Below are 27,544 nucleotides of genomic sequence, written 5' to 3' on the forward strand. Positions count from 1 at the left end.
TGGACGCAATGAACTTTCTGGCTCAAGGGATCTGTGTCCAGTGTTGTATGTTTAAGTGCAAAAAAAAAAAAAAAAAAGTTCTAGAGAGGCATTCATTAAACCCTCCTTTCTAAAGCAGCTGCGTCCAGAAAGAGGTGGGTAATGACTGGAGCAGCTCCTCTGTGCTTCTCAAATGAAGTTTGGCACTGGAAGTAAAGGATGCCCCACAGGAGATTGTGAAAAGGAGGGATTTTCCTGCTCTTTTAACATTTAGCCTTGGTTCCCAGAGAATGGAATGCAAAGAATCGAGCTGAAATGATGCTTGTGCGAGAGAGATCATGTGTCTCGCCTGTGTGCAATCACCTTGCTCAGCCAGACACACTTCAATTTGACCAGCCCTGTTTCTTAGTGCCTAGATGTCTACAGCTGAAAAAGGCTTTGTTGATCCTGGGAGATAAAAGCAGGCAAAAAGAATTTTCTTTTTGGAGCAATTCAGGTTAGTGTAGGAAAACGCAAGATTTCGGGATTCATGGAACTCAAGAAGAACGGGAAGATAGCAAAACTAAAAAAAAATCTTGCTATACTGAGCTATTTGTAGAACAAGGACACAGGAGACATTTGCTTTCGCTATTTCTAGATAGCATGCAAAAAGTAGGCAAAATTACTTCAAAATCCTTCTTATTTCAGCTTGTTTTCGACCATGCTCAGAAAGGTAATGGGATTTTAACCCCAGCCATGCCTTTGGAAGTGCTGTATATATTTTGTTTTAAGATGTAAACAAAGATCTTGTCCACACCAGAGCAAAATATGGATGCCATCACAATGTTGTCTTGTTGCAGACCATTCCCACTATAAATGTGGAGTTTTGCCAGTTCAGATTTGGGGCGACATTCAGTGGGGCAACACTGGGATGGGGGATGTTGCTATGTGGGTGCCCCTGTATTAATGGGGACAAGGCCAGAGAGAGCAGGAAGAGCATGGTTTTGTAGAGAGAAGTGCTTGCCAATTGACTAAATTACTTATTTTGTTTGTTTTACATATTCACAGGCCACTTTCCCTGACAATGAAGAGAGCTTCTTATTCTGTGCCTCCAGATTCTAGTCATCTCTAAGGATTGCTATCCCCCTTCCCAAATTCTAGTTTTACTGATATATATTGCCTTCATATTCATATTGGCTTCATATATTGCCTTTCCAAAGTCTGTGCCTATGATATGTGTAAAATTCATAATGAACCAAAAAACGTCAGGGAACACGACTTAAAAAATAATCTTTAGCAATTACCAAGCACAACCACTAGATGGCGTTTACCATGCGATCAATGATAATATTGGGAGGGAAGGGGATAACAAAGCCAAACCATGGCAGCCGTCTAATCCACACTTAAAAATACATTTAATTGAACTCAGTAGGTCTTACTTTTGAACAAATATCCTTCTTCACACATCCCACCCATGGCCTAAGTCTCCCTCTTCTCAGCATTACACATTGCTGACAGCTGTATTCTGCCTTTAAGGCGCTTCTAGACTGTCACTATTTTCATAGCTGTCAACGTTTCCCTTTTTTTAAGGGAAATTCCCTTATTCCGAATAGGATTCCTTGCAAGAAAAGGGAAAAGTTGACAGCTATGACTATTTTGTAGCAGGGAATCAAGCGCATACCACAATTAATGCACAATTAAGGTGTTCTAGCACCATAGCACAACAAATTCACAGACACACGAAACCCACAAACCTCCCAGTTAGTAAAATAATGGGGAAATGCACTGAAAAGTGTAGGATGAATTAATGATTAATCAGGAGACCTATGAACACCCTGCAATCAAATCGGGATGAATTCAGGACGAATGCTCATTACTGTATAAACTCCGGAAAACAAATCAGAACGAGTCCTCAATAAAGACCAGACAAAGTCTAACCACTCTGTAAGCTTTGTGCAAGCAAATCAGAATGAATACTCAGTAAGAAGGCCGTCACACATTGACGCTGCAATAGTCCTCCTCTTTTTTTAAAGTGCTGATTGCCCTTTAACATTGGGGGGGGGGGGTTTAAAACAAAATAGAAATGTAGACATAATTTCCCTGCAATATGTTAGCAACATACCTTAGCAGCTGTGAAATGGCAGGTTGTGCCCTGCAGGGCACTTGGATGCTGATACATGTGCATTGACAAGCCTTTGTTGTTGTTTAGTCATTTAGTCGTGTCCGACTCTTCGTGACCCCATGGACCAGAGAACGCCAGGCACTCCTGTCTTCCACTGCCTCCCGCAGTTTGGTCAGACTCATGCTGGTAGATTCGAGAACCCTATCCAACCATCTCATCCTCTGTCGTCCCCTTCTCCTTGTGCCCTCCATCTTTCCCAACATCAGGGTCTTTTCCAGGGAGACTTCTCTTCTCATGAGGTGGCCAAAGTATTGGAGCCTTTGACAAGCCTAAGTACTAGCAAAACCAGCCCATTTTGCACCCTGAGGTGAAGGATGAGTTTGCACATGCAAGCAGTGGCATAGCGTAGGAGGGCACCGGGGCGGTTGCCCTGGGTGCAAAATTGTTAGGGGTGCCAATCTCAACACCCGGTACTGCCTCAATACAGCTGCATGCTTCCGTTGCTGGGCTCCATTGAAAAAGACTTCTCCATGAGAACCAGGAAGTGAGCTCTCCAGACAACGGAATGACTCTGTTTCTTATCTCTGTGGCTGCAATCTCCTGGGTGATGCAGTTAGGCAGTTGAATATGCATGCGCAACTCTGCCCACTTCCCTCCCTCCATACAGCCCTGGGTGCTGTCAACCCACGCTACGCCACTGCATGCACACTCCCACAATTTTGTGTACAGAAGCTGACCAGAATCTTAATTCAACGCTGGCATCGAGAGCATCAGACTAGCTCAGGAGGTGCAGGAGAGCCCATGTGGTGTGCATGGCTTTGCCCTATAGCACCTTGATGACACTCTCTGCCCCCCAAGCATCAAAGCTTTTCACTACGAAGGGCTAGTGATCCACAGGAAAGGTCAACTGTGAGCACATCCAATGGTGGATGAAAGCAGATACTGCCAAGGGACAGAGCTAGAGCCCAACATGGGCAGAGTAGGCAGCATGGCAGGACTGCATAGCTCTGCCTTTGTCTGTGCCACCCAACCCTTCTCTACCTCTTCATATGCACATGAAGCAGAAGTGGAAGCAGTCCTCAGAAGGGCAATCCGGAGCCCATGAATGAAAGAACAATGTCTAGAGAACCAATCAATGCTGAGGACCATATGAAATGAGGCAGAGGGCCACATATTCCCCACCTCAGCTATGCATACTTGCTTGAGAGGAAGCCCTGTAAACTCAGTGGGGTCTATTTCTGAGCTGACATGTACAGTGGAACTTTGGGTTGTGAACATGATCCGTGAGGAAGGCACGTTCACAACCCGCAGTGCCATGTCTGCGCACGCGCGTGACGCGATTCAGCACTTCTATGCAGGTGCAAAGCACGATTTAGTGCTTCTGCGCATGCGCGAGCACCGAAACCTGGAAGTAACCCGTTCCGGTAACCCGAAAATGCACAACCCACAGCGATCGCAACCCGAGGTATGACTGTATAGGATAGCATACATGTTAGCAGAGCAGAGCCCAGATGAAGAACGGTTCTAGCAAACGACACACAGAATAACAAAGTTTTAGCAAGGCATTCTTTTTTTAAAAAAGTGAAAATAAGGATAAAACAGAGCCAATGATTTACTAGAGACAGATGTCAGAAAACAGGGCCATGCCTGGTAAACAGGGTCTGTTGAAGCATCTGATTCAGGACTGTGCTAAACTTTTTCTAACTGATGCTTAAATCTGTTTTTGTATTTCCTGTGTTTGTACATCCAAACAAAGCGACATGTTGCCTGGAATCCAGAATTGCCTTTACGATGGTTCGCCTCTCCTTTCTGCCTTGCATTACAACAATTCCCGTGACATATGGCAAACCGAAACACTTTCTTGGACGCATCCTGAGAAAAACACTCCATTTTATTTATTTATGTCATAAAAATTATATACCCACTGAGTGTAAAACAACAACAGCAATCCTACAACCCTCAAACCCCATGCTAATTTCTATGCTCAGAAAGTAGTGCTAGATATCAGCAACAGAGTTTAAGGTGCAGAAAGAATGCTACTTGAATACTGTAATGGGGAAAATGTTCCATCAGAATACCAGGGGTATACTGTACACGTCACCCTCCAAAAGCAACTGACTTACAGTTTTGTTATCTATGACAGCACAGATTTGCAATTTGCACTCAAACCAGGGTGTTTTTCAGCCGGAACTCATGGGAATTCCATTCTGGCACCTCTCAGGTGGGCTCCATTGCCATTACAGTGGTACCTCGGGTTACATACGCTTCAGGTTACATACGCTTCAGGTTACAGACTCCACTAACCCAGAAATAGTGCTTCAGGTTAAGAATTTTGCTTCAGGATGAGAACAGAAATCGTGCTCCAGCAGCGCGGCAACAGCAGGAGGCCCCATGGTGCTTCAGGTTAAGAACAGTTTCAGGTTAAGTACAGACCTCCAGAATGAATTAAGTACTTAACCTGAGGTACCACTGTATAAGAGAACAAGGGAGGTGTTTATGGTGAGTTCAGGCACCTCTTTTTCTTGGAAAAATAGCACCAACCATTCAGTTTCTCAAACATGTTGGATTGCACTAATGTAAAGCCCATAGAGCAGGGAATGGTTGACTCATCTCCAGCTGTTCCCACCTCTGCTTCACTCTCTTCAGGGCCACATTACTGCTCTGGGCAACACTACAAGCATAACCCCCTGGCTCCTTGTGCGATGCCATTACCCTCAAGGCTGTGGCGCTATGCAAGTAGTCACTTCTTAAGTTGTGCGTGAAACACTAGATCCCCTCACACGAGACAAATCCTCGCTTTCAGGATTGGGCTGCAAGGCATGTCTGGTTCATTGTACTAATGCGGTGAGGCAAATTTGTGAAGAAAGCAATGTTTCTTTACTTATAATTGTGTGGCCCTTGCAGGCCCTGTGGGAGGCCTGGAGCACTGTCCTTGCGGGCCCTCAGAAGTGGCTGTGGGGAACTGGAGTCTTCTCTTTAAGGAGATTCTGAGCAGAGTTGTTTGAAGAGACTGGGAGAGGAAAGGCAGACTGGTGGGGGGCGGGGGAGTGGAAAAAAGCCACCACCATCCAGAGAAGACAGGGAAGCAATTTTCTGCCCCCACACGTTGATGGTGATTATTTCTAGCCTATGTGTTATTTTGGCATAAATATGTTCTGTCCTGTTTCTGCATCAAACTGTAACTTTACGGGGAAGGGTAATACAAAAATCTGTATTTAAACATGTAGCATTTAATACATTTTCTCTCAAAATGGACCTTTATATATACATTTTGTTTTTGTTTTGGGGTTGTTGTTTTTTTGTGAGCCACAAGCTATGTCACAGCATTTTAAGTGCAAAGCCCAATCTACACATTGGTCTGGGAGGTACAGATCAGGTTGGTTGGTATCCGAATTTGCAAAGGCAGAATTCCTCAGGCATCCCAACAGCAATTCCACAGCCATGGAAGCGACACAAGGCGAAGGCCTACAGAGGCATCCCAACACATGGCAGTGTAGCCAGAGACAGGTCTAAAAATCTAATCTGCCTCAGTTGGTGATCACTTAGCTACTGGACTCCATAGGAGCCAACGCCTAGGGGCCGACGGGTCTTCAGCCCTCCCAATAAAATATTTGAGGGGGCCACACGCACCTCCAAAGTTGATGTCCATTGCCATTCAAATGGTGTGCACCGAGCCATATGATTATGTGGGGCAGGGCTTTCCTGCCCCCCCCCATATTTTATTTAAGTTGGCACCCCTGCTGGACTCCACTGCCTGTTATTGTTATTGTTATTGTTTAAAGGTTTACCTCAATTTGTAGTTTGTTGGGGGGTTGCTGAGAGCTCTAATTCTGTGAGGGGTAAGCTACACTGCACAGAATTCTTTGAGGAAAAGAGTGTGTTTCAAATATGCTTTAAATGTGGGTGGGTAGGTCTATACAGGAGGAAACAGCCTTTAGGTGTTTCTTAGGCCAGGCATTGCCAACCTTTTTGGGTCTGGGTCCACACCTGCATATCTAAGAAGCAGTTGTGGGCAACACACACACACCCTATTCTATTGGCTACAGCAGAAAGCTTATTTCAAGCCTTCTTCCTGATTTTAGCGCGGAGAAGTGACCTTACATCAGCCAGGAAAGCCTCTGTAGGCACATATGCACCCAGGGGCGCCACGCTGGCAGACCCTGTTTCAGGCATTCAGGTCCCCACACTGTTGTATGTTATGGCACAATTCATTGTGCCAGCAAAGAACAACTTGCTATTCGCAGGAACTTTTTTTTTCTGCATTGGCATTGAAGTGTCAAACCAGAAACAAAGAAAGCATTTGTGCAGATGGGTTTTTAATCAAATAAACAGGGTGTATGCCTAAAATTCCTGTACAGAAGCAGTGCCAGATCTGTATTATTACTTTAAAATTATATAAGTAAGCAGCCTTCAGAAAGCGTTTCTCGACCAGCTAATATCCTTTGGAACAGAGCCTGTTTTCCAGACATTGGCTGCATAATCTAGCTGAAAATAATACAAATGTGACCGAACGTAGCGCAGTCTGTGATTGCTATTTCTACATTAGCCATACATCAGCACCATTCTAATTTCCACACTATCTTTCCCCTGACTGCAAATGAAAAGGAATAATAATAATAATAATAATAATAATAATAATAATAATAATAATTTATTATTTATACCCCGCCCATCTGGCTGGGCCTCCCCAGCCACTCTGGGCGGCTTCCATAGAAACCAAAAATACACTAAATAATTATGCCCAATCTTAAACCTTCAACTAGAGTCGCACTTGCATCCACTGAGGCACTTCTGCTTGGGTAAGGCAAGGCACCTGCTATTCTTCGACCCTCCCTACCTGCTATAGCCCCCTGTGCCTTAAAAAGCTGTGCCTGAATGTTGGGGGACAGTATAGGGTATGGAAGCAGCAATCAGCAAAAAAGCAGATGTCCCCACTGCAAAATCACCATTGAATACAAACCAGTGCTTTTTAAGAAAGCTGAAGGTGGCACAATGCAGGCATTGCCTCACATAATATACTAACCCCCCTTTTTTTATCTCACTGCTATTTCTGGCCAAGCAGGTTTTGTGATATTTTTTTAAAGTACCGCCAAAAAACAAAAACCCACCCACCCCTACAAAAGTGGAAACAGAGGTGATGGCAGGGGATGAGTAAAATAAGTTTGTACTCAGTGCGTAGCAATGGAGTATCATCTCCACAAGTAGCATGAGATCTGGCACCTAAAAAACTGTAAAAGCCATGCTTCCAACAAATCCAGGCTCCACACAACTACTGAGATGCAAATTCCTGTCTTGTTGATTTTCAGCAATGGCATAAAGTGCATCAGATCTTCGGGGGTACCATACATCTTGGAGTCAACGTGCTACGCTGGTTAGGGACTAGGGAAACTTCCACCACTCAGCCATGAAGCTCACTTGGTGACTTTGGGCTAGTCTTTGGACTCAGCTACATTAGTTTAAAAAACAAAAAGGGCATTTTAAATGCATTATAACACTGTGACACCAGATGGCGCCGCAGAGTTCGATTCTTCGGCCACATGATTTCCCATCATGATCTTTACCTGAAACTTTTTTTTTAATCCAGCCTCTATCTCTCAAGCTAACTCACCTCATCAGGGTGGCAATTGCTGAGGATAATAGAAGAGGAGGAGTTACTATGTAAGCTGTCCTGAGCTCCTTTAGGTATAAATATATGAATAAACAATATCATTCTGTATGCTATGCAGTGTGTTTCTGGCTGTGCTGACCCGTGTAATCTTGCTTTCTGGAGTATGGTGACAATAGTGATATCAAGGACTGTTCCTGTTATGGGCTGTCATCTTCAATTTTCTATGCAATAGGATGGGTTTCTTGTTTACAGAAGTCCTTGCCAACCAGGGAGAGTTCAGCTTGAGTTTTGAAAGCATTTCTGCAAGGAATGTGAATAGCATGTGAAGCCTAGGAACCCAAAAGGGTTAAAATCAGAACAGGATGCAAATTGCTGTGCAAAAAATCAATATCAGCCTCAAGCTGAATCCAGTGGTGTTTCTTTTTTCAGGAAGAGAATCAGCTCGTAAAAATTGCCAATTCCATCCCATGCATTCTTCATAAAAGAACATTGAAAGCCACTCATACTTACCTCAGAAGTAAGTCCCAGGATGTCCAATGGGACTTACTCTGAGGTAGGTGTATATAGCGTGTATATAGGATTGCAGCCTAAATTTGAGCACACGCTTACACTATTGTGCAACACATTTCTGTTCTTGAAATACCATTATTAATTATTATTTTGTGGCGGTTGTGATTTGATTTCCTACCTCTATTCTGAAACTGCACTTTGTATAAAGACAATTTAGCCCTCCACTCCCATTCTGTTTGATGCTGATTCCTACATCCTAGGAGTACCCATGTTCCAAACAGGAAGAAGGGTACTTGCTTAATGGCTTGGGACGCTTTTATAAGTCAGAGGGAGCACAATCATTAGAAAGTCAGGCAAACCAAAGAGGCATGTCTATTAGAATCAATGCAAGTCCATCAGAAGTAAATCCCATTCAGTCTAATAGGACTTTATCCCAGATAAGAATGTATGTAGAATTGCAGTCATAGGTTGTAATCCTAAAAACATTTACACAGAAATAAATCCCACTAAACTCAGTGAAGCTTACTTCTGAGTAAACCCACCTATGACTGGATTGCACATTTCTTAGGCTATCTATTTGGACTGCCAAGCCTGATTCTAACCATGTTAGAATCATGTTGCTTTAAAGCAAGTCCCACTGCATTCAATAGGACTTATTTTCTCGTAGCAATATATATATAAATAAAATAAATTGTCCAGTAGCACCTTAGAGACTAACTAAATTTGTTCTTGGTATAAGCTGTTGTGTGCATACACACTTCTTCACTACTTCAGAGAGTTTATTTTCCAGTAAATATGCCTAGAATTGTAACCCTAGGAATGTCTAAATTTCTTTGGATTGCACTTCTATATTCATATCTCAATTAAAGCAATGCATTTAAAATAATAGTTTAACAAAATGTTTTCTGGATTATTTTAAATAAATACTGTATCTGCCATAGGCTTTTAATTTTGAATTGTATTTTATATTAGGTTTTTAATTTTGACATTTTTATGAGATTGTTGTGTTTTGGTGGTTTATACGTAGTGCTTTTTCCTAGAAAAAGAGGTGCCGCAATGCATCATTCTCTTAGAATCGAAATGGCACCCACATGAGAGGTGCCAAAACTGAGTGAGTTCCGTCTGAAAAAAAAACCCTGTTTATGTTTTAATCCCAACCACCCTTGAGCTGCTTTATGAAGGCATTGTGCCCTGAAAGGCATGGTAGAAATGTACTAAAAAGAAAGGAAAATGAATACAGGATCCAGAGAAAGTTAAGTGCTTTACAGTACAATCCTATGCATGTCTACCTACAAGCAGGCTCCACTAAATTGAATGGGCCTGACTCTCGGGATTGCAGTGTAGAGTTGCAGCCTAAACATCTTGCTTATTGCAACAGGAAATTTGCACACATATTTGTGTCTTTCCCAATGAAATCTTTATGACTTAGAAGCGTTTTAACTTCAGCTGGATCATGTTCTTGATTTTTTGATTTAATCAATAAAAGAAAAATCTACCAACTGAAACACAGATAATAAACAGGCACCTCTGCATTTGTGATGGGAGCACTCTTGAACTCGCGAGGGAATAGTTGAGTCTTAAAGACTGCAGAGACTTAAGTGCTCACGAGACAGGGCCTTTGTTACCCAGAAATCACTAACATCACAACAACTAGGTTTCACTGGGAAATCTGTGATCAGGATCTATTGCTGCATTTTATTTTTAAGGTTAGCTGCGTAATTAGACACAGCATTATAATTGTAAGTAAGTCGGGGAAGGGGGAAATGCTTGATGGCTCCCAGTGCCCCTTATGCGGTTTAAACAAATATTTATTTAAATTACTCAAAATGCACCAGTCTTTTATATTTATCCCAGAAGAGCGCCATAAAACATCTACAAACAGGATTCCATTAACCTTTGCTGCCCTGACTTAGAGGAGCATATTTCAACAGCAGTTAAATTGAAGTTTAATAAACTCTCGGCCTCTGTCAGCTCCCTCCTCCTTCCCCCCCATCACCCTTCCCCCCCATTCCCCCCCCGCCCCACCTCCTTCTGTCTTTCCAGCATGACTTACTGCACTGGCTTTTCGTTGAAACAGCAGCTGCCAATAGGGGGGACTCATTAGCGCTGCTCCGGCTTCTGATCTGAACGGCAGAGCACCTGAAAGTGTTCCATCAATCACAACCCTAAATGGCCGCTGCAGTGTCGCACCTCTTATTTCTTCGATCGGAGAGAGGAGCTCTCTCTTTGAAGACCTCTCTCCCATTTATTTCCCCCAGTCCCCAACCCCAAATTTAGGCTGGGTGCGGCGTAGGGAGCTGAAAACCAAGAGCAGCTTCTCAAATGAGCTGCGGACCAGATCCGAGAAACAAGGTTTCCCCCCCAAAATTCAGAATTGTACTGTGATGATAACAACTCATGGAGAAATTTCTTAGAACCAATCGATTCGGTTTGCTCTCTCAAGATTAACCACACAGAAAGACCAAGCAGCCTCTTGGAGTCAGGCGATCTGAGTGGTCCCCTTCACACTGGAAGCAACTCACAAATCCAGAGGTTCACACAGCTTCCACCATGACTGACTGTATCAGAGCATCTCTAACACCAGCCTTGCTCGCTGTCAATAAGAGAGGAAGATTTTTCTCTCTCCCAGGGATTCATAGAAAACATGTATAAATAAAAGTCAAATGAGCATTTTCGGAATTTGTCATGAATCTTATAATTTTAAGCATTTTGTCATTATGCTATATAGTCCCAAGACTTCTAAGAGAATATTATTCCGACTGTGATTTCAATTGACGCGCATCGATAAATATTTCCTTGGTATTGAAAATCCAATTTACAAAAAGGCATGGGTAAGAAAAAAGAAAGAGGCTTTGTCTTTTTAAACAAAAAGATAACAATTTATTTAGAATTACTAAGGATGGAAGATTGTTAAATACTCCAGAAGACCTATACTGATTAATGGTGACTGGCACTGAACTGAACACATATGAGACTAGGAAAGGCAGGCCTGAGTCTGGTAACAAGTGCCAGTGAATCCCAATGTAGCTGGATTGTTGTTACATTCAGAGTCAAAATAAGGTGTGTTTTTTTAAAAAAGAAAAAGCCCAACAACTTTGGAGTGTCCTGGTTTTCACTTTTTGAAATATGGCAACCCTGATTTAGGTCTCCAATTCCATGTGCACTTTTACTCAATTTGGCATGTTCTTTTCTGTTGTTCATATCCTTTGCTCCCATCAGATCCAGAGATCCATATCAGATCACTGATTGCCCAGAACAGCCTCAACCAGGGACAATCAGTCCTGTGACATGCCGATGCACACAATTAACCTTTCTCGTGATATCGTTTAGGGATGAGTTTTCTTCATACAGAAGACATGATTCTGTACTGCATAAATAACTTTCCCCATGTCTCCTCAAACACCCAAAGGGCTGTCACATGTATTCTTATCAATTATTATTATTTATACCCCGCCCATCTGGCTGGGTTTCCCCAGCCACTCTGCAGATGGAGCAAGCTCTGGATGGAGCAAGTTTGTTTTCTCCTGCTCCAGAAGCTAGTACCTGAACCAATGGATTCAGTTTCAAAGAAAGGAGATTCTGACTAAACATCAGGAATAACTAAGAGCTGCTCAACAGTGGAACAGACTCCCAAGAGAGGCGATGAACTCTCCTTCCTTTGAGGTTTTTAAGCAGAGGTTGGACAGTCATCTGTCATGTACAGGTATGTTCTAGCTGAGATACCTGGGGTTGGACTTGGGGATCCTTCCAATTCTACAATTCTGTTGGTAGAGAGGATATTGCTTTGCTTTGCAGCATATCACTTGGGTCATTCACACAAATGGTCTCAAGCTATTTCCTCCAAAAGTACCATAGCTCACTTGTTCTCCTTGTGACATGCCATCAACCTGGATTGCTTGTGTGCGTGCATGGTCCAGTTTCGCAGCTGGATTTCAGCTGCAATCCAATGCACATACACTTCAGATGAGTTCAGTTCAACATAGTGTGATTTACTTCCAAGTATACCTGCTCAGAACTGTACTGATCACAGTCCTCTTAACTTGATGGCCCTATGAATTTACAGCTACCCAACCCAACTCTCTCTCAGCTGGTGTTTTGAATACTCAAGAAGCTGCTTCAGAGAGGGAGTCCTCATATCGGAGAAGTAAGTGATGACTGTGAGAGTGGCAGATTTTGCCAGGGTTAAGCCCTAGAGCCTGTTTTTAATACCAGAGCTCAGTTCCGGAAAGCACGTGGAATATAATAATAGAGCATGTGCAAGGAGCATTTCTCTTGCCAATGGTGCACTATAGCTCAAATACATATATCTGGAATTAAGGGTAACGTACTTTTTCAGTCATAACTTTCAAGACGACATGCGTCCCAGCATCTCCAGGTTTCAAAATCAATCACTAACCTATACATCAGGAAAATGATGTGTATCAGCTTCCTGGTGCATCTATATGGGCTGAGAAATACATGTGCCATCATTTACACACATTATAAGGGTCAGGCCTTTCCCAACACAATTCCTATAGGAGCAACAGCACAAAGCGGTCTTCATTGAAGTCCAGGCAGAACTTTGGAGAAAAGATTTACTACTCCCATTTTCTTGTGTTTCTGATTAAGAAATCCCTTCTGAGCTCCCAGCAGTTGCATTCTCACATTCTGGACTGGGGGAAAAAAGACCATCCACTTTATTTATTTATTTATTTATTGAATTTATAGCCCTTCCTTCCGAAGGAACCTAGGGCAGCAATGCCAGTGCTCTTCCTTGCTACTTCAGCTGTGTCATGAGCAGCTGACCACTAACTACTGAAGTCAGGCATAAAAGGTAAAGGGACCCCTGATCGTTAGGTCCAGTCGCAGACGACTCTGGGGTTGCAGCACTCATCTTGCTTTACTGGCCGAGGGAGCCGGCGTACAGCTTCCGGGTCATGTGGCCAGAACGACTAAGCCGCTTCTGGTGAACCAGAGCAGAGCACGGAAACACCATTTACCTTCCTGCCAGAGCGGTACCTATTTATCTACTTGCACTTGACGTGCTTTCGAACTGCTAGGTTGGCAGGAGCAGGGACTGAGCAACGGGAGCTCACCTCGTCATGGGGATTTGAACCGCCGACCTTCTGATTGGCAAGCTCTAGGCTCTGTGGTTTAGACCACAGCACCACCTGCGTCCCTATGGAAGTCAGGCATAGGTCAGCAATAAAACAATAAAGCACCCAATGTCAGTGAAGTTAACTCTTTATTCAAAGAAACAAAACAGATCAGTCCTATTAGTCACAACAACCCTTCCCAGTAGGTCCTCCTCCCAGTCGGCCCCCTCTTCTCCCTCTGACCACTTATCGTCGTCCCACTACAAATTCCCAGGCTCTGAGCCTTCTCCCTTGTGGGTTACCCAGCTGATACCTCCCACTACTCCTCTGTATCATGACAACTACTGATATTGGGGGGATTAAATGCAACAGACTTGGTCACTTACAATGGATGCTACCTGATCAACTAGGAAAACAGGTCCTTGCATTTCAGCAAGGTCAGGATGGGAAATTTGTGATCCTCCAGATGTTAGACTACAGTTCCCATCATCCCTGACCATTGCCATGCTGGCTGGGGATGATGAGAGTTGGAGTCCAGCAACATCTGGAGGGCCACAGATTTCTCATTCCTGTAGTAAAATGTTCTCCTTACTGTAGTCAAGGGCACAGCAAAGTCAAAAGGCTTACATACTCTTAGCTAGAGATTTCAGAAAGCAGTGGATTCTAAAAGTAATCAGTGCAGTTCTTTTCTTTATTATAACCCAGAACAGTTGTAGACTGTTCCCTTGCTGCTTTACCTGCACATGTGCAAGTAAACAGATTATTGCAAACAGAAGTATGAGCCTCCAATATTCTCAAGAGAATAGTTTTAAAGATGTTGAAAAAACTTTCAATCCTCATTGATACCTCCTAACAACATAACAGAATGAAATGAATTCAAGAAAACAAAATCAGATTCAAGTTATAATGCTGGCCTGTGAAAGTTTGTAAAAATTATGGGGTGGGAGGAAAACACCCTGTTTCTGGATAGTTCTGCCAGTTTTTTTCCACTTTGTTTTCTCTTTTAAAAACAATTTAATATTCACATGGATGCACACAGAAAGAAAGTGAGCTTTGTACTATCTATAGCAATCCAATATTTTCAAATTAGGAACATATATCAGACTCTGAATGTGTGGAATGTTTCATTTTGGCACTGAGAAATAACGCCAGAGTTCATTACGGCTTTTCCTCTGATGAGCAGAACAGCATGTATTTCCCAATGATAAACCAAGGTCCATTTTTTCTGGAAGCTTGAAAACAAGCATTGTGTCTTGATGCAGGAGCATAGAGACAAGATATAAATTCTTGGATCAAACAAAGCCGACACCACTTTGTTAATATTAAAGGAGCTACAAGGATTTCAAACTTAACTTTAAGGGCTGGATTCAATTAACCCAGAACACTGGTGGAAACCAGAGTGAGGAGACCCACTAGTGCAGCAGGGCTTCCCCATCTCCGCCCCTTCCATGCCCCCATGCTTCCCACCATGTACTCTGGAAGGTTGGGAGAACCCCCAGAATGGGACATGGTGAGAGGAGAGCATAGGACCTTCCAATGGGCCAAGCAGAAATGCTTGTACTGATGGAACAACTGCCTTAGTGTGACATTGCATTCCACTCAAAGTCTCATGAACGAGATGGTAGAGAATCTGTTTCCACCATCTTTATCCTCTTAAGAAAGTGACCCCACTCAGGCTCAGACACAGGTGGAATCTACACACATATAAAAAAACGCTGTGAAAATGCTTTTTAAAAAAACGTTTTGAAAAATATATTGAATTTACCATAGCTCACCATTGCCATCTAGTGTCACATTTGCATATTGCACTTTACAACACACTAAAAAAGTTTTATTTACAACTGTTTAGTTGAGTCCACAGTTCTATTCTTTGCTCTTCACATATCAACGGTATACCAAGTGAGGTCTGGTCAAGTCATCTTGCCTACTATCCTCCAGCAGATGAGACAAGCAACAGAGGCGGTTTTAGGGTGGTGCAGCATGTGTGGTCACACTGGGTGCCACACTGCAGGGGGCGCCAAAACAATGCTGTAGAACAGAGCACAAGAAGTGGGGGGGGGGCACTGAATTTTTAGCATCACATAGGGTACCACTGAAATTTGAGAGTCCAAAGCCCGCCACTGCAGGTAAACCCCAAATGAATTCCAGTCCTCCTGATTCCCTGGGAGGCAAATCTAGTGGAGAAACCCTTCACCCTTAAAGACACACCTTTATATTGTCATCAGTGGGACTCATCAAAAAGAACCTTGATGCATTTTAACCAGCTAATGTGTGCATGGTCTTAATCTGGCTACCCATTATTATGCACTGACCCTGCAAGTTGTAGCCACCATGCAAGAGGAAAGAGCTTTGGCCATTTACCATCTAGGACAGAAGGAGCCTTACCAACTCCCGTTCCAGGTCTTTAAAAAATGCTGATTCTGCTACAACAACCTCTCAGGTCAAAAGGTATCGTATTCTTTTTGTTAGTACAGAATTCTTTACGTCTTGTTGGTTGTGGTACAATGTATTTTGAATCAGAGATTTCATGATGAATCTGTTTTGAATTGTCTTTTATAGGGAGATGCTATGGATAACAAATGCATCAGGGTAGTTTGCTTTTCTTAATTGTGTTTTGATAAGTATATTTAACAAATAAAACCCCACCCCAAACATTCTGTGTGCCATTTAGGGAAGCAATAGTTAAGTTTATATAATATTTATTGCTCTCTTCTCCTATCCATCTTCTTGAATTTGTGTTGTTTCCTTTCTTATGAACAGCATTGAGAGTGTGGGATATGTACAGATAAGTGGTACATAGATGTCTATTTAAATGACATTTGATTAAAATACAACCAAAGCCAAGGAACAAAGAGCCCCGTCCAATATTGTAGAGCAGAATAGTGGAACAAACACTTTCTTTCCATAACCAGTATGAGACAAACGGGGTGGTAGAATCCTACTAGGCCCTAGAAGGCAACTAGCTAAACCCACACTGCAATATCTAGAAAGAGGAGGAGGTGAAAAACTAACTGCACAGTGAGGCAGGTCTTATGGCAGAGGTGGGCAACCTTGGGCTCACAGGCCAAATTCAGGCCTCTCTCTCCAACCCTCCAACCCTCCAGGCTCTGCCCAGGCCTCACACACCCAGGGTATCCCACTCAGTGGGCCTGCTCTGTGCCCCCCTCTACTGATTTTACCTGGGTGGAATGTGCCCTGACCTGTGACAAAACCATCTGCTTGCCTGGATAGAGAGTGGTGTGTGTCTACGTCAAATAACATCCATTTCTGGCACACCTGCCACAGTATTTTGGCCCTCTAATCTTCAAATGGTTCCCCAGCATTTCTTACCATCTTAGAAAGTTAGGCAATATCCGAAGTCCGCAGACAGGCCTGCATGAGGCTGGGGACATGGCAAAGGCACAACCAGGACATGTGGCACGCAAAGCCGCAATCTCCCCACAATCCACCCACATTGCAGGAGAGAGTACAGTGGTACCTCAGGTTAAGAACTTAATTTGTTCTGGAGGTCTGTTCTTAACCTGAAACTGTTCTTAACCTGGGGTACCACTTTAGCTAATAGGGCCTCCCGCTGCTGCCGCACCACCACCATGTGATTTCTGTTTTCGTCCTGAAGCAAAGTTCTTAACCCGAGGTACTATTTCTGGGTTAGCAGAGTCTGTAACCTGAAGCGTCTGTAACCTGAAGCGTATGTAACCCGAGGTACCACTATAGAAGGCCATGGGCATTCATGAAACATTGTTCATGAAAATGGTTCTAAGTGCCAAGGATTAGTTGGAAAGCAAAGTATGGGAGGAAGGAAATGATAGCAAAACTAATTTACATCCAGTATAGGCATGGCCAAGTGCTTACAGTTAAGCGACAGATAACCAAAATACAATCACATTTGTCGAGTCAGAAGGACCTCAAGGGTCATCTAGTCCAACCCCCTGCAATGCAGGAATAAATAGACTCTAATTCTAATAGAACATGGTCCACATGCATAAAATCCATTACAAGACATAAATGAGTGTTTATGATGCCTCCCTTGGGCACGTTTCACTGAAAAGTAAAACCACCAGGAATACTGAATAGAACTAAAGTGTGAGAAAATTTACATGAATGAACGTGGAAGACAGTGTGGCATCATGAGAATGCATCAGAGCCAATGGAGAAGTATTATTCACAGAAATTAAAACAGTAAACATATTCTATACTGCAATGCTGAAAACTCTTTTCAATAATATATGCACAAACAAGAACCACTATATTTAATAGCAACTGCTGTGCAAGTGATGGTGTTATTACAGCATCAATAGAAAGGAAAGAGCAGGATTCCATGAAGCCCAGTGCCAGACTCTCCCCGTTACCTTCTCTTGAGGCAAAGTGGCCACATTCCAGTGTGCAGCTCTGCGCACTCAAGCCTGGCTCCGACATCTTGTTTCACAATAGGAGTTCAGAGGGACCATTGTGTTTGCTTGTGTGCACAAACAGGGTATTGTGCAAAGCACCCCTTGTTTCCAAGGGAATGCGTGGAGGACTGGGGTGCTGAGAAATAATAAACATGTGCATATGCAAGGAGGGGGATTTGGGATGCATGGAACGGGATGGAATTGCTTTGAAGTTTTTTAAAGGCACATGTCAAGCCCCCTCCCTGCCCATTTCCGTTTTCCCAACTGTTTTGAGATATGCCTATCTCCAGGGGTCTGGAAAGAATGAAATTAAGGAAGACGAAGAAGAGATAAACATTTTAGATTCCAATAGATGAAAGATACTCGAATTCACAGCAGGAAATCAGTGGAGGGGGAGCTTGCCAACACTGGCAGAGGCTGATTCTCATGCCGTCCCCAGAATTCAGAGCTGGAGGAATGTTTGAAAGGAGAAGTGGTCCGTTTTGTTTCTGTCTTCATTTGCTAAACCAACAAAAATAATCCCTCTTGCTTGCCCGATCCTCAGCTTTGCTTGCAATTAAGTCAAACTCGTGCCAGATCTTTGGGAGTGCAAATAGGCAAGTTTTTTCTTTGGGGTGCCGGTTATTTTCTCATACGAACCTATCACATCAGATTATGAGAACATCAGAAGGGCCCTGCTGGATCAGACCAGAGGCCCACCTAGCATAGCATCCTGTTTCTCACAGTGGCCAGACACTTATGGGGGACCCGCAAGTGGGACTAGAGGGCAAAGGCCCTTTCCCTCCATTGTTCCCAAGCGAGTAGCATTCAGAGGCATGCTACCTCTGATTCTAGACTACAAGCCAGAGCATCCTGGCTAGTAGTCATGGATAGCACTATCCGCCCTGAATTTGTTGAACACCCTTTTAAAGTCAGTCAAGTTGGTGGCCATTGCTGCATCTTCTGGTAGCAAATGCCATAGTTAGTACCCATGTGCAGTGTGAAGATGTCCTCCCTTTGCTGTGTCTTGAATCTCCCAAATGTCCGCTTCTCTAGATGACCCTGGGTTCTAATATTATAAGGCATGGAGGAAAGCTTATCTCTATCTGCTTTCTCCACACCCTAGTGTTATATAGCTGGTCTATCATGTCCCCTCCACTTACTCACCTTTCCCCACTAAACAAAATAGCCCCAAACATCATCACCTTTCCGCATAGCAGAGATGTTCCAGCCCTGATGAAGAAAAGTTACAGTGTTTAGGTCTACTTAGTTCAGGGGGAACTAAATAGGTAAGGCAGGGGGCCTTATAGTTTGTGCATGGTGTAGAAAAATCACACCATTCCATTCCGTGAGACATATGGAAAGACATGGTTAGGTTTTCAGGAACTGAGTCCCTACAGGTGTTGATCAGTGCCTTTTCTCTTAGATGAACAACAACAAAAAGTATCCATTCATTTGCCTGTTAAATACTGTATATGCAAATATAAAGATTTATTTTTTTTTCCTATTGCAATGCATTTTTTAAATTATAAACAGAGATGAAGAGTCCTGCAGAGCAGCTGTGGTGCAGTGTGACTCTACCTATGGAGGTACGTCCCACTGAACTGGAAGGCGCTTACTCCCAGGTAAGTGTGCATAGAAATGCAGCCTTACAGCCCAATCCTAGGCATGTTTACTTGGAGATATGTGTCCAGCTTTTATTTATTTATTAAACACATATAGCCACACATCAGTATCTTGGACAGCTTACGAACAAGACAATACCTTAGAGACTAATATATTTGTGTGTGGCAATAACGGCATGGTGGGGCAGGGTCACTGGGCCATCCTCATGACACTGACATCACCACTGCTTACCTGGCCGGGGCAAGGTTAGAGCTGTGCAGGTGGCAATGGCACCACCACCAATTAGGCACTCCCACCAGTGTCTCTGCATGTCCCCAGCCCTGATGCCACCCTGGACCTATTCAAGTGAGCAGCAGCATTGCAGTTCTCCCCTGCCCCCACCTCCATGTGTCACTACTGGGCATAAGCTTTTGTGAACTGGAGCTCCTTTTGTAAGATTCATTAAGTGTTATCCTCACTTGGGAGAGGTATGAGATCACTAGGTTTGAAAAGAAAAGAAATATTTTTTCTCGTGTATGTGTGTGAACTTACACACTGATAACAAAATGCACCCAATGCTGGGCTCTAGTACAGGAAAGTCTATGCCACAAAAATCTTCTTCTCCATTAAAGTAACTTCCTGTCTGTAACTAAGGCATCATTCACATGGCAGTTTATTCTGTTTTCTCAACATTTCCCCAAGTGTTAATTTCCACAATCTTTTTGAGATTTCACACACTCCTGGAAATACAGCAGGATATAGCATGAGTTTAGGATTCCTTTCCATGCTATTTGCTTCCAGAAAAAAATCCATTTGTAAATATGAAATGCTGAAAAATTAATAGCAGCCCTCTTTGCTGGACCCATTCATGGCATACTTGCCAAAATATTCAGAGGCTGCTTCTCTTGTGCGTGCTACAGGACCTATTACACTCCCCATGCCTTTGAGTAGTTTCCCTGCAAATTTGTTAGGCCCAGGGTACACTGCAGGAAGGCAAAGATCCTCACCAGAGACAGGCCCACCACAGACCCTCCTGCTCCTGCCCAGGTGTGCCACAAACCCTTGTGCTCTGAGGCCTTTGCCTCTTGTGACATCCATGCCAAAGGTTGACCACCCATGCAGTCAAGAAAAAAGCCCAGGATACTAGTGGGATTTGAGAAGAATTGACGGGTGTTCTTGAATGGAAAAAACTGGTGCAAACGTCTCTGAATTGTGGAGCATGGTTCTCAAAAAATAGATTATAAACCTTTTGAATAAATAAACCTCTTCCTGGAATCACCCAGACTATGTGGAGCTAGAGAAGACTGGAAGACCCTTTAATTCAAACTCCATAAATGAGGTAGAACACCATATCCAACCAATATGGCACATTGTTTTGATATGCCAGGTATTTAAACGAGTGTGAATGAAGACAGACATAGAGAAAGTATGGTGGGGTGGCCAGGTCTTCAGTCTTCAGGAAACCTTCTACCTGGCAGCATATTAAAATGCTAGAAGTATATTCATCAGCTTCCCTACCCAACCTATTACCACCACTACCGACTTCCATTTAATAGTGGGGGCAGCTCAGTCAACAGCTCATTAAACGGCTGTAAGCAAGCCCCTATTCTCTCAGTACTTCTGATCTGTAACATGGGGATAATAATATCAAACTACCTTGCAGGGTTGTTGTATGGATTTCTAAGATAATGTATGGGAACTGCCTGAACACTAGAAAGCACAATATAAAAGCTGTGCATTGCTTTTGCAAAGGGCTCACAATTATTTTTTAGTTTCCCTTCACAACAATGCTGTGCTACAGCTTTAAACAAACAAAGAAACAAATCCTCCACTTTACAAATGGGAAAGAGTTTGGACAATGCTCAAAATCCAGCTCAGCAGTCTCCACATTTGTGGAGAAATACAGAGGCTTCTCACTATGAGACCCAAAATTATGGTTCTGAATAGGGCTTCCATTATTATCTTCCTCCTTTCATCAACTATGAGACTGGAGACTCCTGCCAACCTAGCAGTTCGAAAGTACGAAGTGCAAGTAGATAAATAGGTACCGCTCCGGCGGGAAGGTAAATGGTGTTTCCGTGTGCTACTCTGGTTCGCCAGAAGTGGCTTAGTCATGCTGGCCACATGATCCAGAAGCTGTACGCCTGCTCCCTCGGCCAATAAAGCGAGATGAGTGCCGCAACCCCAGAGTCGTCCACGACTGGATCAAATGGTCAGGGGTCCCTTTACCTGGCACTGAATTACAAATCAAGGAAATTTAACAGTGTGGTGCAATCTGGATTATACTTTCTTAATTGATCATTCTGATCCACCAAACAGTTAAGATGGAGCACTTAGATTTAAAACACTGAAAGGCTGGAATCCTGTAATCACCTATCAGGATGTAAACCCCACTGAATTCAGTGGGCAGAGCAGACATGTATCGGATTATGTACTGTAAACACTAAGGGATTATAAAACATCTTAACACCAAGCACTTTGATTTAGCTGCTTCATAATCTGGATGTTAACACAGTGCTGTGGGATGGACCCAAGCACCTTCCTTTGAGGGTTAGCTAATTACAAGACACATAGGAAATAGTGGTTTTGCAGAGATCATCTCTGCAAATTATGATTGCCAATTGGCAGGACACCTGAAGAATGCATTTTATAGAACAGATGCAAAACGTAATGCAAGAAGCCAGTATACTCTTCCTGCTGCCATTCACTTCAGACATGTACCAAATTTCAGATTCCATGCAGCTGTCAACAAGCTGCATCAATAAACTTAATTCTGAGATAGCAACTAAACCTTATTATGGAAATGTAGAGAAGTATGCTAAATGTGCTTTGTTTCTAACAACTCTGGATTCCAAATAAGGGATGTATAATAATCTTATGGACACTTGCTGGGGAATAAGAAGCCCAGCTGAATAGTGGGACTTATTTCTGAATAAACACTAACTACCATTTGTTGAGATGAGTGTGTATGTGTATATTTTGTCTCCTGTATCTGGCAGCTGTACTCTATTACTCGTTTGTGAATAGATAATGGCAAAATTAAATTGGGGAAAGCCTTTAGAGGGTTGTTTTTTTTTTAAAAAAAGTATGAATAGCTCTAATTAAAATTTTTCTTTCTTTCTCATCATCTAACAGTGAAGCCAGAAATTTCACCAGATACCATATAGTCTGTTATCTAACATCCTTCTCCAGTCTATTGTTTTAAAATTGTTCTAATATTCAAAGCCTACATGGGTAGCTCATGCAAATAAACAACTCTTACAGAAGCAGGTGGCGCTATGGTCTAAACCAAAGAGCCTAGGGCTTGCCGATCAGAAGGTTGGCAGTTCAAATCCCCACGACGGGGTGAACTCCCGTGGCTTGGTCCCTGCTCCTGCCCACCTAGCAGTTCGAAAGCACATCAAGTGCAAGTAGATAAATAGGTACTGCTCCAGCAGGAAGGTAAATGGTGTTTCTGTGCGCTGCTCTGGTTCGCCAGAAGCAGCTTAGTCATGCTGGCCACACGCCAGCTCCCTTGCCCCTTGCCCCTTGTCTGCGGACAAACGCCAGCTCCCTTGGCCAGTAAAGCGAGAGAGGAGCGTGCAACCCCAGAGTCGTCCATGACGGGACCTAGTGGTCAAGGGTACCTTTACCTTTACAGACAATAAGTGAATTAATAGCATAAACATCACACTATTTAGTTTCTAAGAATTATCGTCTAGTAGTTCCACAGCCTGTGCTTTTCCATCCAAAACTATACAGTTCAGTTACTTATACTAGGATCTAGTATCAAGATGTACTATTTCATTACATTTCCCACCTTGCACACTGACAATATATCTTAGGTCCTGTCTGCACTATACATTTAAAGCTGTATCATACCACTTAAAACAGTCGTGGCTTCCCCCAAAATGAACCTGGGAACTGGGTATGATACTGCTTTAAATGTGTAGTGCAAATGGGGCCTTAGAGTGACCTGAATCTTAGGAAGAATTTCATGGAGATTCAGATGTTCATGGTCAAGCTGTACTAGGTTTAGTGCTGCTTTATACTGTATTTTGTGTCATGTCATATTCAGAGTTTGTTATTGTAAGTGGTTGACCAGTAAACTAAATTGAAACTTAGTTTTGATTTTTAAGGATACCCAGAGAGACTTTCAAAAGGTGTCTCATGCATAGCATCTCAAATGTTCAGGTCTGGCTGGACATCCAAACATCTTAGCTGTTTTTCCCATCTTGCCTACTATGTGCTTGTTTATATTTGAAGTTTGTATACATAGACACATCACCACTAAAGGAAGAACATGGAATGAAGGCACAAAGTAGTCCACACTAAGACTATTTATTCTGTCTTCAACTCACCATGAAAGCATTGACCAGTTCCTTTACTTTCTTCTCCTTTTTGCCATACAGGGCATAAGTACATCTAGACTTAAACAGCTTCAGCAAAAAATCCCTCTTCATGAGAAATGCAGGCAACTGTCATTCTGTAGTGGCATCTAGCATTCTCAGAAACTCAGGGAATTGTCATTCTAGAGAAGAGTCTAGATCTAGATTCATTAAGAAAGTCTTCTTAGATCGTCCCATGATTCCTAGGAAAGCCATGACTATTAAATTGGTTAAAAGACTGAAGTATAGATAGAATACTTCAAAAAACGGATAAATTTAAACAATCCTATCTAGCAGTGCATCTGGGTCATTTTAGACTCTGGACTTAATATCCGTATATGAGGAGCCATCTTTAGGTACTAACTTCACTTGCTTCAAAATATGGTAAACCAACAGCCTTGCTTCACCAGGAGACCTCCCTGGCTCATTCTGCTAAGTGAGGACCTGGGTCTCTGCCCCAAAGTCCTGCCCAGACTTAAATTCTCCTATTCTTCTGCTGAGCCCATTAATGTTAATGATGTGGCTGGCCATTGAGTCAGAAGCACGGGGATACTGAAGAGTCACAGCAGGACCAGACCTGCCATGCAGCTGGGTTAAGTGACCTTTCCACTAAGAGGAAAGACAGCAGAAATTGGTGCCACAAAACTGTTTCAAGCCTTGGTCCTGTCAGGAGGCAAGGGCTTCATTTGGACTCCAGGTAGCGAAATGTCTTGGGCAGAGACTGGGGAAGACGAGAGTGTGACTGGCACCTTCACATCAGGGTTTTGGCAGTCCAAAACTTACCCTCTGTCCTGCAAGGGAAAACACATCATGGCTGTGTGCGGGGAAAAAAGGGGGGAATAAATCTGCTGGCTTCGAGAGCCTGCAAGTCTGTAAATTAACTCTCCTTAAGCCCTGAGTGCATTAACTTGGGAGGTTGAGGAGCAGAGCCAAAACATCTCTATTGATTCACAACTTGTTTTGAGTAGTCACCCAGAAAGGCAGCCAGTGAATCACTCCAGCCGGTTTAGTCATGCAACCACATTGAACGCACACCCGAAGGAAGCGCAAAATAAACAGCCTACAGGCCCAGATAACACACACACACTCTCTTTCTCTCTCTCTTCATGTGTGCTGTCTGGCCTCCATACATCTTGTTGAGGATAGGCGTCTCATCCAAGCAGACACATTTGGGAAGCATCTCCAAACTTTTCACCCAGGCAGATCCTCCTCTGTTTCATCTGCTTTGCAGTGGGTGGCTTGCTATCAAAAACAGAGGCGGGTGGGGGGAAAAGACTTTTCAGCTTCTCCCTTCCCCACTTCTTGTTGTTTTGGCCTTGGCAAAAAAAAAATGCCTTTTAGGGGGCGCCAGTGTGAAAAGCCATGGAGAAAACAGAGTTAATTTCAGAGCAAAGCAACGGGAAAATAAACAGGCCAAGCAGGAAAGGAAATCTTCTCTCTTTCTTTTTCTAGTTGCCCAGAAAGAAGAAGAAGAAGAATGCATAGAGGAAAGGGGGAGAGGTCTGGCAGTTTGGATCTTTTGACACATCATTGCTGCAAACAAGCCTCCTCTTAAGGCGGCCAAATCAACAGCAACAAAGCTTCTTTCTCCCTCTCTGTGAAAGAGATGCAGACACATCTGGTCTGGGAAAAGCCCTACCTTTCAAGCGCATGAAGAATCCCACAGCCTCGCTGCATGCGCAGACGGAAAGGGCTCCGATGCTGCCTCCAGGCGAGGAAGGACTCGCTCCAAGCTCCAGGCGCCTCTCGCCAACTTCTAAAGCCAGATCCTTCGCTTCCCCCTCCCCTCTCGCTGGGAGGGCGCTGGAGCCGTTTGAATGACCGCGCTGGCGACCCCTGTTGTGCAAGAGGGAAGGCGAAGGCGCAAGCCGCGTCAGAACTCTTAGCTCCGAGCGAGAGGCACCGCGGTAGCCAATGGGAGTCGCTCCAGGAAGGAGAGCGGGTAAGATGAAAGCCAGCGGCGGGGAGCCGCAGGCTGCCGCGAGTTCCAATCCTGCCGAGGGCTTTTCTGCTAAGTGGTACCAGAGGCCTGAGCTACACACGGAGCGCAATGTACAGTGGCTGCAGGTGAGGGCAACTCTCTCACACACAAACACACACACACTGTATTCCCACCGGCTGTCTGAACTGGTGCAGACCAAATTCTGCTGTCCTAATTGTCCTCATCTCATCCCTAGTCTCGATCAAACCGTATAGTCCAAGACTAACCATGGATAGTCAGAAGTAAGTCCTACAGTATTCAATGGAGCTTACTCCTAGGTAAATGTGGTTAGGATTTCAGCCTCTCTTTTTCTTTTCATGCTTCTCTCTCTCTCTCTCTCTCTCTCTCTCACACACACACACACACTTCACCTCGTCCATTCTTCACTTGATCACTCTGAGCAGAACCAGCCCAAACTAAATTTATTTCAACAGGAGACAGTGAAACTTTAACTTAAAAAATAAATAAAAGCCAATGGATTTTTACAGGGACTCTTCTTTCGACCTTTAGTCTTTCTTATCCCTAGAGTCAAGTTTCTCCTTTCTCACAGACCTATGACTTATTCTGTTTATGAGCTTCAGCTTTTGTTCACCTTTTGCCTCATTAGGTAAATGTCAAGGGACCCCTGACCATTAGGTCCAGTCGCGGACGACTCTGGGGTTGCGGCGCTCATCTCGCTTTACTAGCCGAGGGAGCCGGTGTACAGCTTCTGGGTCATGTGGCCAGCATGACTAAGCTGCTTCTGGCGAACCAGAGCAGCACACAGAAACGCCATTTACCTTCCCTCTGGAGCGGTACCTATTTATCTACTTGCACTTTGATGTGCTTTCGAACTGCTAGGTGGACAGGAGCAGGGACCGAACAATGGGAGCTCACCCCATTGCGGGGATTCGAACCACCGACCTTCTGGTTGACAAGCCCTAGGCTCTGTGGTTTAACCCACAGCATCACCCACGTCCCTTTTGCCTCTTTAGATGACACTATATCTATGGAAAAAGCATACAGTGGTTTGACTTCACCCCCCAAAGGCACACATTCTTCCATTGTCCCCCAAGACAGATGGATGCCAACAACAATATCCATGGTTCCTTCATTCCTATAATTTGGAGGCAGGGGGGAGTAGCCATCTTCAATACACTGTATAAGTTTGATCCAAAAATCAGGGACATTGCTATGATGGGTGCAGTGCCACTTAAAAGACAACATCTCTCCTTTGCAAGAGCTGGTTAGAATGTCCCACCACTATCAGGATAGTTTTCTTCCCTAACCTTGCTTCAGGATGGACTGTTGCCCCTTCCTCACCTTGGGCCCTGGATCTCCAGGCCAACTTCAACGCTGCACCACCCTTGTTCTGAAGCGGGAATGGGCAACCTGTGCCCACCCCCGATGTTGCTAGGGTTACAACTCCCCTCACCATTGGCCATGCTGGCTGGGTCTGATGGGAGCTGAGTCCAATAACATCTGGAAGGCCTCAGGTTGCCCATTCCTGGTTGAGGAGCCAAGAACATTGAGTGTACATCATTGTACACCTTCCTTTTGTGCTCTCACCTAGAAATCAACCAAACATTGAGGGAAATCTCTCTGAAGTGCCCCCCATGCAAAAAAAAGACAGAAGTTAGTAATTACTTGCAAGTTGCTTTGCTTGAATGACATACCGTATTTTTTGTTCTATAAGACTCACTTTTTCCCTCCTAAAAAGTAAGGGGAAATGTGTGTGCGTCTTATGGAGCGAATGCAGGCTGCGCAGCTATCCCAGAAGCCAGAACAGCAAGAGGGATTGCTGCTTTCACTGCACAGCGATCCTTCTTGCTGTTCTGGCTTCTGAGGTTCAGAATATTTTTTTTCTTGTTTTCCTCCTCCAAAAACTAGGTGCGTCTTGTGGTCTGGTGCATCTTATAGAGCGAAAAATACGGTAACTTGCTCTTCAGCTTTCTGGTACAGCAGAGAT

At 43.7% G+C, this 27,544-nt stretch overlaps 1 protein-coding gene across 2 annotated transcripts in view; it reads right to left on the reverse strand.

Moving 5' to 3' along the window:
* ALX4 (ALX homeobox 4) overlaps positions 1-27,544 on the reverse strand; it is a 70,945-nt gene that overhangs the window by 31,878 nt on the left and 11,523 nt on the right. Inside the window, exon 1 of one of the 2 annotated variants that reach the window (XM_083442976.1) lies at positions 25,255-25,392. The exons of the other annotated variant lie outside the window; for it this stretch is intronic. Within the exon in view, the coding sequence (XP_083299102.1) occupies positions 25,255-25,267 (13 nt within the window). The 5' untranslated portion in view covers positions 25,268-25,392. Of the gene's footprint in view, positions 1-25,254; positions 25,393-27,544 lie in introns of those variants that run through there. 2 annotated transcript variants of the gene reach the window in all.

This window comes from Podarcis tiliguerta, assembly GCF_965153285.1.
Source record: "Podarcis tiliguerta genome assembly, chromosome: 1".
Classification (NCBI taxonomy): Eukaryota; Metazoa; Chordata; class Lepidosauria; order Squamata; family Lacertidae; genus Podarcis; species Podarcis tiliguerta.